The 16,482-nt window shown below is 43.5% G+C and overlaps 1 protein-coding gene across 1 annotated transcript in view; it reads right to left on the bottom strand.

The window, feature by feature from the left end:
* Positions 1-16,482, bottom strand: part of LOC147111064 (protein FAM107B-like) — a 251,642-nt gene that overhangs the window by 83,935 nt on the left and 151,225 nt on the right. The window contains exon 2 of the mRNA XM_086001544.1: positions 10,824-10,887. Within this exon, the coding sequence (XP_085857670.1) occupies positions 10,824-10,887 (64 nt within the window). The remainder of the gene's footprint in view (positions 1-10,823; positions 10,888-16,482) is intronic.

The following is a 16,482-nucleotide window of genomic DNA, read 5'->3' as shown; positions in this document are numbered from 1 at the left end:
TAGCTTCTCGCCAACGCCTTCATGTGCACAATCCCAGGGTGTGAGTCATGCAGCATTTTCAGCACCTCCTCTCTTGCGGCGGCAGGAACCACCACACGGCTTCCCCAGAGCACGCAGTTCTTGTGTGCAGACATTTCATGGCGCCTCTGAACGAAGGGCTTGAAATGCTCCTCCTGGACCTCGGAGGGCCAGCCATGCAGCAGCCAGCGTAGCACCCGTGATAAGACTGGATCTTTCTGTGTGAGGCTGCCAATCCGCTGGGCATGGAGTGGGGCCTCCGGAACCTCCTCCAGTAGCAGCACCTCCAGGGGTGGTGGCGTCTCAGCCATCGACCGGTTCAAAGGCAAGCGACTCAGAGCATCAGCATTAGCCAGCATCTTCCTAGGCCTGTAGCAAAGTTCATAACTGTAGGCCCCCAACATCAGACTCCACCGAAGCATACGCGATGATATGATTTGGGGCATGGGCTTGGAGTGATGCAGGAGCCCCAAGAGTGGCTTGTGGTCTGTGTAGATGATGAACTGTCTCCCTAACAGGTACTGGCTGAACTTCTTTACCTCAAATATGATGGCTAGGGCCTCCTTGTCAATCTGGGCGTAATTACGTTCTGTGGTTGAGAGTGTTCTTGAGGCAAAACTGATAGGCGCTTCCCGGCCATCTGGCTCTATGTGACCCAACAGAGCTCCCAGCCCGTATGGTGAGGCATCACACACCAACACCAATGGCTTGTTTTCATCATAGTGTGCCAGAACCTTATCTGCTTGTAGCAGTTCCTTTGCCTGTCTGTAGGCTGTTTCATGAGCTGAGGTCCAGTTCCACACTGTTGCTTGGTCTAACAGCCTGTGCAGTGGCTCTAAGATTGTGGCTTTGCCCTTGAGAAAACAACTGTAGAAGTTTAACAGTCCGAGGAATGCCTGCAGTTCAGTCTTGTTCTTGGGGGTGGGAGCGCTCCTGATAGCCTCCACCTTCTCCGTAATCGGATGCACACCGTCTTTGTCCACTCGGAATCCCAAGAACTCCACCCCATTGGCAGCGAACACACATTTCTCCTTCTGAAGGCGTAGTCCTACCTCAGCCAGCTGGCGTAGTACTTCCTGCAGCCGCTCATCATGGGCTTCCTGTGTCTTGCCTGTAAACAGTATGTCATCCAAGTAAGGCTGAACTCCCGGAACACCAGCCAACAGGGTGTCCATGAACCTCTGAAAGATTGCCACAGCCGTAGACACCCCAAACTGCAGCCTTGTGGCTCGGAAAAGTCCTCTGTGGGTGTTGATTGTCAACAGCTCGGCTGACTCTTCATCCAGGACCAGTTGCTGGTATGCTTGCTTGAGATCCAGCTTGGTGAACAGAGTGCCTCCAGCCAGTGTTGAAAACAGCTCTGTAACTGTTGGTAAGGGATACACATCTGGTAACACAGCAGTATTAACCGTACATCTGTAATCTCCACAGATTCGCAGGCCCCCATCCTTCTTTGCAATGGGCATGATAGGGGTGGCCCAACGGGAGTTCTTCACTGGCAAGAGAACCCCTTGGTTCACCAACTTATCCAGGGCCTCATCCACCTTCTTGCGCAACGCAAAAGGAACTGGTCGCGCCTTGAAGAACTTAGGCGCTACCCCTGGGTCCACTTCGATTGAGACTGGCGGTCCCCGACAGGCCCCGAACTCACCAAAAACCTCTTCATAGTTCTCCAACATAGGCATTATGGGCTGTCGCTGTACCGTGTGTACTCCTGTCACTTCAATACCGAGGGGTTCAAACCAATCTCTGCCCAGCAGGCTTGTGCCCTGCCCCGCCACCACATAAAGTGGAAGTGTTTCCTTGACTGCCTGATACTTAACTTCCACATGAATCATACCTTGGGACCACTGCCATAGCACGCCACTGACCTGAGCCATCGCCGGGGGTTCACTTGGCCACAGCCTATTGTAAGTCTCTTCACTTATCAACGAACACGCTGAGCCTGAATCCACCTCCATGCAGAGTGGTGCCCCATTCATGATCACATTTGCCGTGTATCCCCACCGTCTGTGGGGTAGCTGCTCAGCTTCCGTGATATACACTGTGTACTCATCATTGTCCTCCAGTGTCAGGGTGTGTGTCTGCGATGCTTGTGTTGGCTCTGCTGCAGCAGCCTGAGCTTTCTTCATGCAGACATGAGCTATGTGTCCTCTTTTCTTACAGAAATGACATACCGCTGACACAAATTTGCATGTAGTGGAACCATGGAGAGCCCCACAGCGGAAACATTTTCTTCCTGTCTCTTTAGTTGCCTCCATGTCTCTCGCAGCAGCAGCTGCGTGTGTGGTCTTGTGCACCTCCTTGGCGGCCTGAGATGGTGCTGCCTCTGTACGGAGCATACGTGTGTTCATCGATGCAGCCTCTGCTGCTAAAGCCTTCTCCTTGGCCAGTCGGAATGTCAGGGCCTTCTCCACTAACAGCTGTCTCTGCAATGCCGAGTCCAGCACTCCACACACAATCCGATCACGGAGCATATTGTCTAAATGGTCACCAAAATTACAATGTAATGAGTGTTTCCTCAACTCAGCAATGTAACTTGAAATAGATTGTCTAGGCTGTTGTTTACAATTGTAAAAATGGAAACGCTGCACAATCTCTGAGGGTTTTGGGTTAAAATGTTTCTGCAGCTTCTCAATCAAATCAGCATAATCCACCTCACTAGGTTTACGAGGAGCCACCAATGAACGCAGGACGGAGTAAGTAGCAGCTCCGCATACACTTAGCAACACTGAGCGCTTCTTCTCTTCTTTGTCAATATTATTGGCCTCAAAGAAACACCCCAGTCTTTCTGCGTATTCCTCCCATGAACTGTCCTTATCCCCAGAGAACTCTTCAATACATCCCAAGGTCGTCATAGTTTTAATGTGCACTGTCCCTTTAAGATCCACGGACTTTTTTCTTTTTTTAAAAAATTCTTTTTCTCCTCCGGCCAGAGTTACGGTAGCTACACTCATGGTAGTTGCCTGGCCCGCACAATACTCTGTCCGCAGTCTACGTCGCAGCTAGCCAACTATCAAAATGCCGTTGATGTTGCTAGCTGAGTGGCCCGCTCGTCGCAATTTCCAATATCACGGCTGTAGGTTCGCATGTCTATCTCCGTCCTTCTAGAGAGTTCAACAGCCGCCTCGTCGCCAGTATTGCATCTTGACCGAACAGTAATGAATAGAGGAGACGGAATGAACCTTTTACTATTTACTGAGTAAGTGGGTGGACATTACAGCACATTGTCTGCATGGCAGAACCCGAAACTGAAAGTGAAAGACAAAGTAAAACTGAGCCCCCCAGCACCCCCTTCAGGTAACACCCGGGAACTGGGACAAACTTCATTGAAGCAAAACTCAAAACACAACAGACACCATCCAAGACAAAGCAGCCCGCTTGATTGGCACCCCATCCACCACCTTAAACATTCACTCCCTCCACCACCGGTGTACCATGGCTGCAGTGTGTACCATCTACAAGATGCACTGCAGAAACTCACCAAGGCTTCTTTGGCAGCAGCTCCCAAACCCACGACCTCTACCACCTAGAAGGACAAGGGCAGCAGGCGCATGGGAACACCACCACCTCCAAGTTCCCCTCCAAGTCACACACCAACCTGACTTGGAAATATATCGCCAATCCTTCATCGTCGCTGAGTCAATATCCCAGAACTCCCTCCCTAACAGCACTGTGGGAGTACCTTCACCACACGGACTGCAGCGGTTCAAGAAGGCGGCTCACCGCCACCTTCTCAAGGGCAACTAGGGATGAGCAATAAATGCTGGCCTTGCCAGCGACACCCACATCTCATGAACAAATAAAAAAAAAGCACCTCCCATGCTAGCATTAACTCACAAGTTTTGTCAGTTTTTAAAAACATTTTCTGTGCTCATCAGGCATCCACGGTCAGTATCTAGCACTCCCAAGTCAGACATAGTCAAGGATCGTTAACGTTTTTTTATATTTACAAACCCAGATATTTTTTTGTTTTTCAGGTTCCCCATTTGGCATCAAAAACAGAGAGAAAATCAGGAGGGAACAATTGGAAACCAAAAAAAACCTGTGTAAATTTGGGACATCATCAAAATGCAAGAAAACAAGAAAGTGACTAACAAAAAGGCACAGGTAAACTAAATGACAATCCACCATTACATACACAGTTCATAGTACGACTCTTATGGGCTTTAGTGGCAATTCTGGCAAGTCTATGCTTGCAGCAGTTGCATTAAACTATGTTTGGCACGGTTTGTTCTCCAGGAATCTTGGATGTTGCCAACTATTCTATTGTTCTGCACATGCATTTTACATTATGCTTTAACATTTGGCAGCACACAAAGAACGATCAGTGTGCTTATGTATTGGATCCATCAGTATTTTCCTACAAACTCTGAATAAAGATATACGGTAAAGCATCTGAGAGTTGATTCATCCAAGTGTGATCAATTGAACTTGAATCTGCTCTAACTGCAGAATTCACTTCCAGGTCATCCCAACATGCACACAAAGCACGTTAGTGATGTCATCATGTATGTTGTATGACAACAAATGTATGAGACATGCAGCATGCATATCATACAAATGTGCGCGATGGCATCACTGACATGATGTGCATGCATCCCAGGACCCACAAAGACCAGGTGAAATTTGGATCATTTCAGGTTAGATTCGGGAGGATTTTTTTTTAACCAATTCACCACCAACCTGAAAAAAATGCAGTACTTTATTGATGGCAATCCGTAAATAAATATTTTAACAATCCCCACATTTGAACTGCCAATCTCAGCCAGGCCATAAAGGTGATGGTAGTGAGTGGAATGGGACCTTCTGGACAGGGCAGCAGGCAAAGCTGAAGGCAAGTCATCCAGGGCCACTGTTGTGTGTCACCTCATGGTTAATTGGGAGTAGGTCACCTGCTCACCCCTTATGCTGTGGGAAAACCTACAGAGGGCAGACGAATAACAGAATGCAGATGTATGTTTTTTTAAAGACAAAAATACCTTGGATTACTAAATAGTTAATATAATTCTGATCAGGGCAATGTAAATGATGGATTTATAGACTGCATGCTCCCATGCACCTGCTGTTAGTATTATTGCTTTCATATTTGTACTGCCAGATCAATTCAAAAAGTTCAACTCCGTGTAAGCCCTGGGACAACATACCTACAACCCTATGTACATGGAAATAAACATACGTCAGAACCCATATAAAAGGATCTTACAAGTGTTCCTAAGCCAGTTGTACCCAACAGGTTATTTGGTGCGCACACTTCTTTCATTCATGTTGACATTGCTTTGGAAACTTTTTAATATTTTCTTAACTTATTTAAAAAAAATGCTACTGCCTTTACTAAATTCAGAAGATATCACTTATGTTGTTTGGTTCTTTTTTTTAAATGACTAAAGCTAATTATTTCATTTACATCTTAAAATGTGTTTAATTTGAAAATAAACTTTCCTCAGTAACTCAAAAAGCCCCATTGTTTCTAAAGTTGGAAATTATGGTCACTCTGCTGTGAGATACAAGTTATTTATTTTAATTAGTTATTTACTTATGGCTACTAGGCAAATTAGAAAAGAAACATTTTCAGTAACCTAAACTTATCAATATTGTTATTTATAAAACTTGGAAACTAGCCACAAAGTCTTGCTTGGCCTAACTTTTGGGATTATATGGAAATACATCATGAAAACTGAGGCTTTTAGTTTTCATAAACCTTAACTCAGGAAATGACGGGGCCGATTATGGGGTGCTATCACAGTACCAGTGCAAACACTGTGCATCCTGGTGTATAAGTAGCATGGAAAGCTGCAGTCATTTTAATAATGAACAGATTGGAATACACAGGGTGGGATATCCAGCAAGTCAGTGGTTCTTAAAGAGTCGCTGCTCACACTTTAAACACAGCTGCACATTGCTAAATTGAAGGCTTTGCTGATAGTTCAGGGTTTGCAGCAAGGAAGGACAGGAGTAGGACATTTCCTTTTCAGGATGCTACTCTGGAGATGTAATTCCAGGAGGTGCAGCAAAGAAGGATTCCTGGTCTGGAACAGAGGGCACCCTGCAATCCAGAGTAGAGTTTGAAATGCCTAGGTGGAAATAGTCAAGTGAGTTTCCCACAGCCATACGTCATGGAGTAGGTGAGAACAGGTGAAAATGGCATTTCCTGACCTCATGAAAATGAACAAGATAAGAATACTGACACTTTGCCTATAGCCTCAGACTGGGGTGGCAGATTTGCTGGGTTCTCTCAGAAACTTAACTGGACCAGCCACATAAACGCTGTGGCCAATAGAGCAGGTCAGAGGCTGGATATTCTGTGGCGAGTGACTCACCTCCTGACACCTACAAGGCACAAGTCAGAAATGTGATGGAATACTCTCCACTTGCCTGGATGGGTTCAGCTGCAACATTACTTAAGAAGCTCGACGCCATCTAGGACAAGGCAGCCTGTGTGATCGGAACCTCATCAACTAGCTTAAATATCCATCCCCTCCACCACCGGTGTACTGTGGGTGCAGTGTATACTATTTATAGGATATACTGATGTGCCTCAATAAATCCGAGACTCGATGTTAGCGAAACAAAACAAGGCTTTTATTGACTTAGAAGGTAACACACAGAGGAGAATGTATCTTCCATCCAGAGGTCTGCCGTACTGGATGTGCTGCAGGCTGGGCCAGCTTACATAGGAGCCAGGTATGGGTGGAGCCCTACACACAGTACAATACAATGGAAATGAAACTGAAACCAACCACAGTCACAGGCAGAGAAATACTGATGAGTGATGAATGGAATATTTCATCACATATACCACAGCAACTTGCCAAGGCTGCTTCAGCAGCACCTCCCAAACATGAGACCTCCACCACCTAGAAGGACAAAGGCAGCAGATGCATGGGAATGGCATCATGTTCCATGTTTCCCTCCAAGTCTCACAGCACCCTGACTTGGACATATATCGGCATTCCTTTATCGTTGCTGGGTCAAAATCCTGGATCTTCTGACCTAACAGCATTATGGAGGCACTTTCATCACAAGGGCTGTGTCAATTTAAGAAGTCCCACCACCACCTTCTCAGGAAAGTTGACAGTTAAATTTTAGATGCATTCACATCTTTGGACAAATCCAATTGAAAGTCACAAGAACAAGTTTAAAATGCTCCTCAGAAATTTTTAAGCAAGGTATACTCACAGAAATTTGTAGCAAGGATAGCGAAGTACCAGAAGTAGGAATTTTTCAAGAAAAAGCTGTACACAAGAAACTACCACCAACACTTGGTACTCTGCTATCACATGTCGCTACAGTGAAAAAAGAAAAAAGACTTACATTTATATAGCGCCTTTCACGACCACCGGACGTCTCAAAGCGCTTTACAGCCAATGAAACACTTTTGGAAGTGTAGTCACTGTTGTAATGTGGGAAACGCGGCAGCCAATTTGCGCACAGTAAGCTCCCACAAACAGCAAATGACCAGATAATCTGTTTTTTTTTGTTATGTTGATTGAGGGATAAATATTGGCCAGGACACCGGGGATAACTTCCCTGCTCTTTTTTGAAATAGTGCCATGGCATCTTTTACATCCACCTGAGAGAGCAGACAGGACCTCAGTTTAACGTCTCATCTGAAAGACAGCACCTCCGACAGTGCAGCACCTCCTCAGCACTGCACTGGAGTGTAAGGCTAGATTTATGTGCTCAAGTCCCTGGCGTGTGACTTGAAGCCACAACCTTCTGACTCAGAGGCGAGTGTGCTACCCACTGAGCCACAGCTGACTAAATATATATGTGTATTTTAGAAGGCATGTTGCATGCCCACACACAGCTCACACCAGCACTGCAGCAAGACAGTGGGAAAATTCAGGAAAAGCCTATAGCTGTAAAGCACCTTGAATTTGCAGCACTTAAAGCTCTTATTGTGCTTGTGGAATGTGGATGCATGAGCCAGTGCCAGAAGCCATATTTATGTGACTGTCTACAACAGAAACTGCTCTTTGGAAATACAATGACTGTAGCAATCCATGAGATGGTATCATATTGTATGACATTGATGATGAATATAATGGAGAGACATAATGAATATTCCTAGTTAAACAACAACAACTTGTATTTATATAGCACTTTTAATGTAGTAAAACGTCCCAAGACGCTTCACAGGAGTGTTATAAGTCAAATGATTTGACACCGAGCCACATAAGGAGAAATTAGGGCAGATGACCAAAAGCTTGATCAAAGAGGTAGGTTTTAAGGAGCATCTTAAAGGAGGAAAGAGAGGTAGAGAGGTGGAGAGGTTTAGGGAGGGAATTCCAGAGCTTAGGGCCTAGGCAACAAAAGGCACGGCCACCAATGGTTGAGCGATTATAATCAGGGATCCTCAAGAGGGCAGAATTAGAGAAGCGCAGATATCTCGGGGGGTTGTGGGGTTGGAGGAGATTACAGAGATAAGCAGAAGTAGATACATTGGGGAGAGAGCAGAGCAATGAGATTAGTTTTAGATAGACCTGATGGGCCGAATAGCATCTTGCGCTGTAAGCTTCTATGATTCCATGCAGGACTGACCATACCTTATGCTTTGGTTATTCATTTTCTCAGAGAAGGACTATGCTGTAAACAGTGGCACAGTGGACTACTTTCAGATTTCTGAGCTTCCAAAAACGACTTCAGAATTACACAAGCTTTGAAAGCTGCTGTCAAAAATGCAAAATATTACTGGTCATCATGTAAAACAATAGACAAAATGTTCTAAATTTCCTGTCCACAAATTGTAATAGAAAGTGTTATTGTATATTAATCCCAGCAATTTCAATATTTTGGTCAATTTTCTGGTTCTCCATAGTATTAGGAAAGAAGAAATAGCTCAACCAATACAAACAAAGTTATGTAAGATATAGTTAGGCATGGCTAGCCTCAGGATGGTACAAGAGCCTACACTAATGTGGGAGGGTGAATGTTGTGGTCCTTGGAGTTCCAGGTATGCATGTACACTGAGGAATGTTATAACATCACTGCACAGCTGCATTGATATGATGATGTTAATGAAGGGGGTTGAATACTAGCAGAGATTGGTGATGGCTCCAGCAATACTGCCCTAACTGTACAGCACCTGTGGAGGTGGCTTTTTTCCTGACACCACTTTCAAAAATTGGTCAAGCACCAGCCTTTGGAAAGGGCAAGACATCAGTACCAAAGATACAATGGGGCAGAACTTGCGGTCAGTATGATGGTGTACTCTGAGAGTACGCTGTCGTACCCCCTTTGAAATTGACCGCAAGTTCGGGATTTCCGCATGTGCTAAATCCTGAACTTGCGATCTGTCAAGTTCCGACTTGACAGATCGTCTGCTGCGACTGTGAAATACTCATTGCTGGCGCAGAGTTGAGCTAATTGCCCACCAACTGCCCAGCAATTACGCAGGAAAATTTTACGTCTGGTGCAAACAAGCACAGGAGCCTGTTTGCACAGCTTAAGGGGAGGGAGGATATGCAATAGACATCAGTTATTTTCATAATGATAAAATGTAATTAAAAATTATCTTCAACATAAATATCTATATCTACCTAACTACTATCTCCTCTTTCTAATGATGACAACTGATCCCAAAACAACTCGCGGAGACAAAAGGGCGAAAACAAACTACCACAGCACCGACATCCTTTTCATTTCAGGGCAAGATTACAAGAATGTTTCTGTTCATAAAATAAACCCCTTGTACAGTAGCTGCAATGCATTTCACAAGACTTGTTCATCCACAGAAAAAAAGGAAAAGACCAATGTTTTCGGTTAACTGTTTGTAATGCCGATGACATAGCTGACTATTCCCTGATGCTTTCATGATTTGAACTAATTTAACAAACTATTAATAAAATGCAATTTCCCTGCAGTGAAACTTTTGCACACAAGAAACCTCGACAAACAAGCAGGATATTTACATCGCCTCTGCTAAAATTAAGCATTATGAAATCATGAATGGACATCGGAGATTTCGGTTTCCTGATTGGCGCACTGCTCCACGTGATCCCTGGTACACTTACGCACATGGTGCACCTCTGGGATCAGTGGGCCACTACACTGCGCACAACTCAGCAGCGAAACAACGCACGTTTTCGAAGGGGGCCTCGCACCAGGTAAGAGCAGATTTACTCCTTAGCTATGCCGCTGACCGCAATTTCAGGGGCAATATAAAGCTGGCATTACGTACTCAAAGTTTCTAACATCACTGTTTGCTCAAGCATTAACAGAGGCCCTTCCTGCATGTTTGAACATAAGACAAGATTAAGGCTCCCAGTCTTGAGTAAATTGAGTACAGATTGAAATTTCATGTAAAATCTATTTTAGGCCTGGAATTCCCTCAGAGCTGCATCCTCCCCACCACCACAACTTTGGCGGAAGTGTGGAGCAGGCCCCCATTATGCGGGTAAACTACATTTCCACTGCATTTCTAGTGAAGTTACGACTGCCAAGCAGGAGCACCTCCAAGCAAATTCCATGCCTAAATGTAGTATTTGCTTTTTACTTGTGTATTTCATACTATTTTTAACTTGCATACCAATTGTTAGTCATACAGCCTCCCGATTATTGATGGTTTAATACACTACAATAAAGATACATTATTGACTTCATGGGACCCTCAATGGATCTTAGTAAGTGTACCCTTCAGCCAATCGGTTTAGCTCTAGTGTGTTTTAATCTGGATATGTTTCATTAAACTTAATCTAATTTGGTTACATTTTCTAATCTGGACCTGAAGTCAACTTGAAATTTGCATGTGCATGGTTTTGTCTGGCTTGACTTAGAGCGTATAACTTAGAATGAGAGCTTACCCGAGCCATTCAGTATATGTTTTCTATTTTCACTGTGTGACTTGGATTGCAAAGAATATTCTTTCTGCAAGAAAAGAAAAGTGAAAAATATTGATGGAAATGCACATAAATTGTTGTCTTTTCTCCTTGGCCAAGTTGATTTTGTGCAAGAAATTAAATAATTTTTTCCCCAAAAAGGGGTCTGCACCTGAAAATGTTAACTTGTCTGTTCCCTCCACAAATTCAGCCAAATTGGCCGTATTTCCAGCATTTTCTGTTTTTGTTATGAGAATCCTTCACCTTGTGTGCAAATCTAGAATGACTACCCTGAAGTATTGTGGTGATGAAATGCGCCCGTGATTTTCCGATAATGCACTGCCAGTGGGCCAGGTTACCTGCAGAAGTGCAAGCTTGGAAAATGACCCCACGCATCTTATGACTATGACAAGAAACAGCATCAGGATTTTCTTCATCACAATTAACAATATAGAGATGACGACAATTTTTCACTTTGTGCGTCCATTGTGATTACACCCACCAAAATATGGAAAAGGTAAGAGGGAGCAACTGTAGCCTTTCCTTAAGTTGTGTTATTCAATCCTTCCTGGCGCATATATTAGAATAGCTTTTGGTGACATGCAGAGAGTCTACGTCAATCAGATTTAAATATTCTTTGCAGTTGTACTGCTGAATAGAGCACATTTGTTAACAGTGCTATTGCTGGCAGAATTACTACCAGTACAAGTGTTAACAATTACAGACACCTGCTCTGGGTTGCCTGTTTTGCTGCTTTAAGAAAATCGTTGTTGTACAAGTTGACTTAATATTTTGTCCTAGGTAGACAGGGGCAGGATTGGTCCAGTTAGTTGTATTCTACGCTTTTAAGGATAGCTTAAATCGCCACACACTTCAATAGAAAAGCAAATAATTAACATTCCACTAGATCTTCCTCCTAAAATGATTGGGGTTATTTTCTTACTAACATTGTGTGTTTGTAAGTTGCACATAGTAATACTGGCGGATTTGCCTTGGAAGAAGAGAGTTTTAGACGATTGTACTTAGTTATTGTTTTGAAAAATATGGTAAAAGTAACTAAACTGTGGCCTTAAACATGCAAGTGAAGATCAAAATTATCTGGTTGTGATCACTGATCATTGGTTCTAAATAAGGTTTAGCAAATAGGAAGGGAAGTGAGAGGCATACAAGGCTATGGACCAAATGCTGGAAAATGGGATTAGATTAGACAGGGCTTGATGGCCGGCGCGAACGCAATGGGCCGAAGGGCCTCGTTCTGTGTTGTATAACTCTATGACTCTATGAGCTAGCAAAGAAAATCTCATTGCTTTCATTCATGAAAATCAGGTAAGATTGAAACCCATACCTTAAATAATAAAATGCAAAGAAACAGTTTTAATAAAATCGGTATTAACACAAAGAAAAGTGAGTAACCCACACAAACTAAATGTATGAGTAGCGATTTCTCATTCTTTTGAATATAGTGAGGGCTAAGACAGGTTCAATGTTAGTACTGAGGCACTGTTATATTATAGGAATGCAGCTGATGTGTGGCGCACGGGTGTTTCTCTGTCCTTGGTGGTCATAGTACATTGACTGTATGCCTGGGAGCCAATAGCATCCTGGGTTCACAGAAGTGTGGGTGCATCAATATGCCAACTGATTAAAGGAGGCAGTTTTAGTCAATGCAGGGAGTAACCAACAGCCAAGACAAGCAGCAGGAGGGCCCGTTAAAAGACAGCAGTGAGGGGTGCTGCTCATAGAAGACCTTACCCAGCTCACAGTGTCGATAGGCCAAGAGTCAATTTGTTTGCTACCTCTGAGGAGCAGTGCATCAGGAGGCTGTGTTTCATCAGGTAGACTATTGCAGCAGGACTTGCTGCCTGCTGAACCAGGGGGCCATGCTGTGCCAGTGGCCGACAAATTAGCAACTTTTTTGCCCCAGGCTCCTTCCAGATTGCTACAGGAGACATCTCCCAGTCTGCAGTGCACAGCTGCATCAAGCAGGTCACCAATGTCGTCCTTGCCAGAGCAAACCAGGGCATCACCTTCACGATGGATGCCAACAGAAAATCTTCAACATCAGATTAAGAAGCTTGATTTATTGTTTAAACAAGGATATAACTGTAGTTTGATTTGGCTTTTCTTTTAAAGGGTAAACATCTTTGAGGTAATATTTATCTCATGAAAAATTCATGCACCATCCTGATCAAATGAACCATTCTATTTCCCCTTTACCTATATTTTACAGAATTCTAATGAACCAAATCACTTGCCATTCACTTTGACTGAACAGAAATCCTTATCTAAGCACAAAATACTTCCTGAATGTAGGAGTCAGACAGCAGCACATTTTAGGAATCCAACTAAGAAATTTGTGCTGATTTGCTTGTGATGACCCGCATGAGCGAATAGGCTCCTGATACCAACTGTTAGGGCTGACACATAAATAACAGTCAGTTAGGCAAGATATCCCATGGAACTAAATCCAATCAACAAACCAATACCTTCAGGAGGAGAGAAAATTGGCAAGCAAATAAATTATTCAGTTTTATCCCAGAGCTCTTTAATGTCATAAAAATTGCTTAAAGCATTCGAACCTGACCATGATTAATCTTAATTGAATATGTAAGCGCTTGGAAATCATTCACACCTAATTTCAAATGAGTTTGTTACCATCTCTGGGATAAGCATAGGGATTGCATTCATTTGAGTTATGTCTTGGAATCCAGAAGCTTTTACCACAAGTGGCTATTGAAACAGAGACAATAGCATCACTTAAAATGCAATTGGATTGGTATCCAAATAGCAGAACCATAAAACAATGCAGAGAAACGGGATTAGAGGAGGTGGCTCTAGTTTAGGATGAACACAAGTAACTGAATGTCCAACTGCTATCCTGCAATTTCTATGATCCGTCAACTTCTAACTTTATCTATGCTGCTTTGGTCCCCTCATATTTCCTTTGATTAGAATTTTATTTGTAGATCCTAAACACTTTCACGGTTTAAAACCTTATACCATGGACATCAACATTTCAATCTCAGGATACCCTGTGGAGTGTGCTCCTCTAATTCTGGCCTCTTGAGCATCCCCGATTTCAATCGTTCCACCATTGGCGGCTGTGCCTTCAGCTGCCTAGGCCCTAAGCTCTGAAATTCCCTCCCTAAACCTCTCCGCCTCTCTTTCCTCCTTTAAGAGGTTAATTAAAACCTACTTCTTTGACCATCTGTCCTAATATCTCCTTACGTGGCTCAGTGTCAAATTTTGTTTTATAACGCTCCTAAGAAGCGCCTTGGGATATTTTACTACGTTAAAGGTGCTATATAAATATAAGTTGTTGTTAGTAAATTAAAATATTTAATATTTAAAAGCTTTTAAAAGGTGCCTATTATTGCAATGGCACCTAAAAAAATAAGCTTCATTTTAAGAGCCTCCTCGAAGGCCCGCAAACGGGCGCAATTAGCGGAAACTCGCCATGGTGATTAATTCGGTCTGGGGATGTGGCCAGTTTTGTGGACGGGGCCAGCTTCCAGCGCGATGTTTCTTAAAGCAGTACAATTTATCGCGGAAACTTGATTTGTGTTGGGCGTAATTTGCGCTTGAAATTCCTTGATCTTTTGTGCTTGGTGACGTAATAAAACTCACTACGCACTTGGTTTGAGTATAAAGCAAGGCTTTAATCAACTTGTTTCAGAACATGGAGGTCTAGTTGTACTTCACTAGTTCCTTGTCTTACAAAATGTCCCTGGTAGCTGGGGCCCACGCCCGAGTATTTATACTCCTTGGACGGCGCCACCAGCTGGCCGTCCAGCGTTATTTCATAAGTAGTTTCTTGATGATGAGATTTATAACACTTGGTTTGTCCGATTTCAGGTGAATTACGCTGGCTAAACCAGCCCAACCTAGCGGAAACTCTACCCCATTGTCTCAGGTTGAGAGCTCAGTGCTCCTTTGGTAGAACGACTGTGTGATCCTCTTTGAGGAGCTACTGATTGGGGAGGGTGAATTATTGTAACCTCCACATTTTGCAACTGATGAAATTAAATTATTCAACTCTAAAGGTATCTGTATTGTCAGAGTTCCAACTTCACTGAATAAAAATGTTTGGACAAGTTGCCGCACCAGTCCAGCCATTCCTGCATGCCTGTCATTCTAGCAATGGAGTGGACGTCACATAGACGCTGTTGCTATTGGTAGTAGCCTAAGGCAGGCTAAACTATTTCTGGGATCAAGAAAGCAGTAAGATAGCCAATACAAATGCAGAGTTGAAAAAAAAAGTTGCTTTACTTTTAAAGAATTGCTACGTAATTCATAGCGACACTGCAAAACTTGAACTAGAGAAACAAAAGAGCTTTTGTATCGTCCATTTTTCTATGGGAGGTTATTGTGTCAACTCCAATGGTTGCTAGGCAATACTTACTCAGACACTGCTCCCTTTCACAAGGCATTTCCCTGTCTCTAGCTCTCTTAAAATTATTGGCACTAATGCTTGTTTTTCATCTAACAGATACCATGATAAGACTGTCACCATTACTCTTCCACCTCGCTTAGCAATTGAATGAGATGGTTTGTGCTGCAGCAGAGTGTAAATCAGATATAATAAATATTAGAATGAGGAATATAATTTAAGATCACGTTACTGATTCTAGGTTTTTCTATGACTAGAAATCTGAAACAAAAACAGAAAATGCACAGCAGGTCCATCAGCTTCTGTGAAGTGAAAAGGCAGGTTAATGCTTCAAATGAAACCTTCATCAGAACTGAGTGATATAATGAGTGATATTATTGCAGCAATAAAACTCATCTTTTGTATTTAGTTCACTCCAATAAACACACTGAGGAAGTGCCTGCTGACATAGTTTCTCCAAGGAGAAGAAAATCTACAAGCTCACAGAACGGTAACATTGTACTATAGTTTCTCTTTTTATGATGGCACAGGACCCATTATTTACAGAGGCCAGAAGCATCAGTGAGTTATGAGGGTCAGTCTCATTAATAAAAGCGCACCAATAATGTAACATCACCCATAATGGTATTCATCTACATGTGCAAGTTTTATTTGGCTTTTAAACTAATCCTGAGCGCTGCCTGCGACATAGACCAGTAAGTGAATCACCAAATGATTAGTAATCACAAATTTCATAACAGATTTTATTCAGTATAATCACCACGTAAACTCGTTTGTCTTCCAGGTGCACGACCAACCTTGCATAGAGATGACGGCCTAGAAATTCCACTGTGCCGTGCCCATTTCTGAGGTGCAAAAACTGGCGCCTAAGCATCCAATATGACTTCCGGCTCATTACAAGCCGGAAATACGTCCCCCAGTATATTGGATCGGACTGCTCTGTAGGCGTCCAGCCATGTACTGAGAGCTAAGCTCCTGGCATTGACCTCCTCTGCAACCTCTTCCCACTTGTGGCGGAGGTATTGCTTGGAGGGCTTTCTGCCCTCTGCGGGGGGTGGGGGGGGCGGCGTTGGGTGTGTGTGGGTGGGTGTGTGTGCGGGGAACAGGATCTCCCTCCTCCTGTCCACTGCCTGAACCAAAGCATTAATGATGAACCTGGGCCGCCCAATCTGCAGGTCTTGCAGCCGTTTCTCACCTTACCATCGTTTCCTCTTGGCTGTAGCCAGAGTGCACCTCCCCTTTAAGAGGCACTTG

Source organism: Somniosus microcephalus, chromosome 11 (genome assembly GCF_052327205.1).
Source record: "Somniosus microcephalus isolate GS21.2 chromosome 11, FLI_Smic_1.0, whole genome shotgun sequence".
NCBI classification, from domain to species: Eukaryota; Metazoa; Chordata; class Chondrichthyes; order Squaliformes; family Somniosidae; genus Somniosus; species Somniosus microcephalus.
The sequence above is the reverse complement of the archived record's forward strand: the minus strand, read 5'-3'. Positions and strand labels throughout refer to the sequence as shown.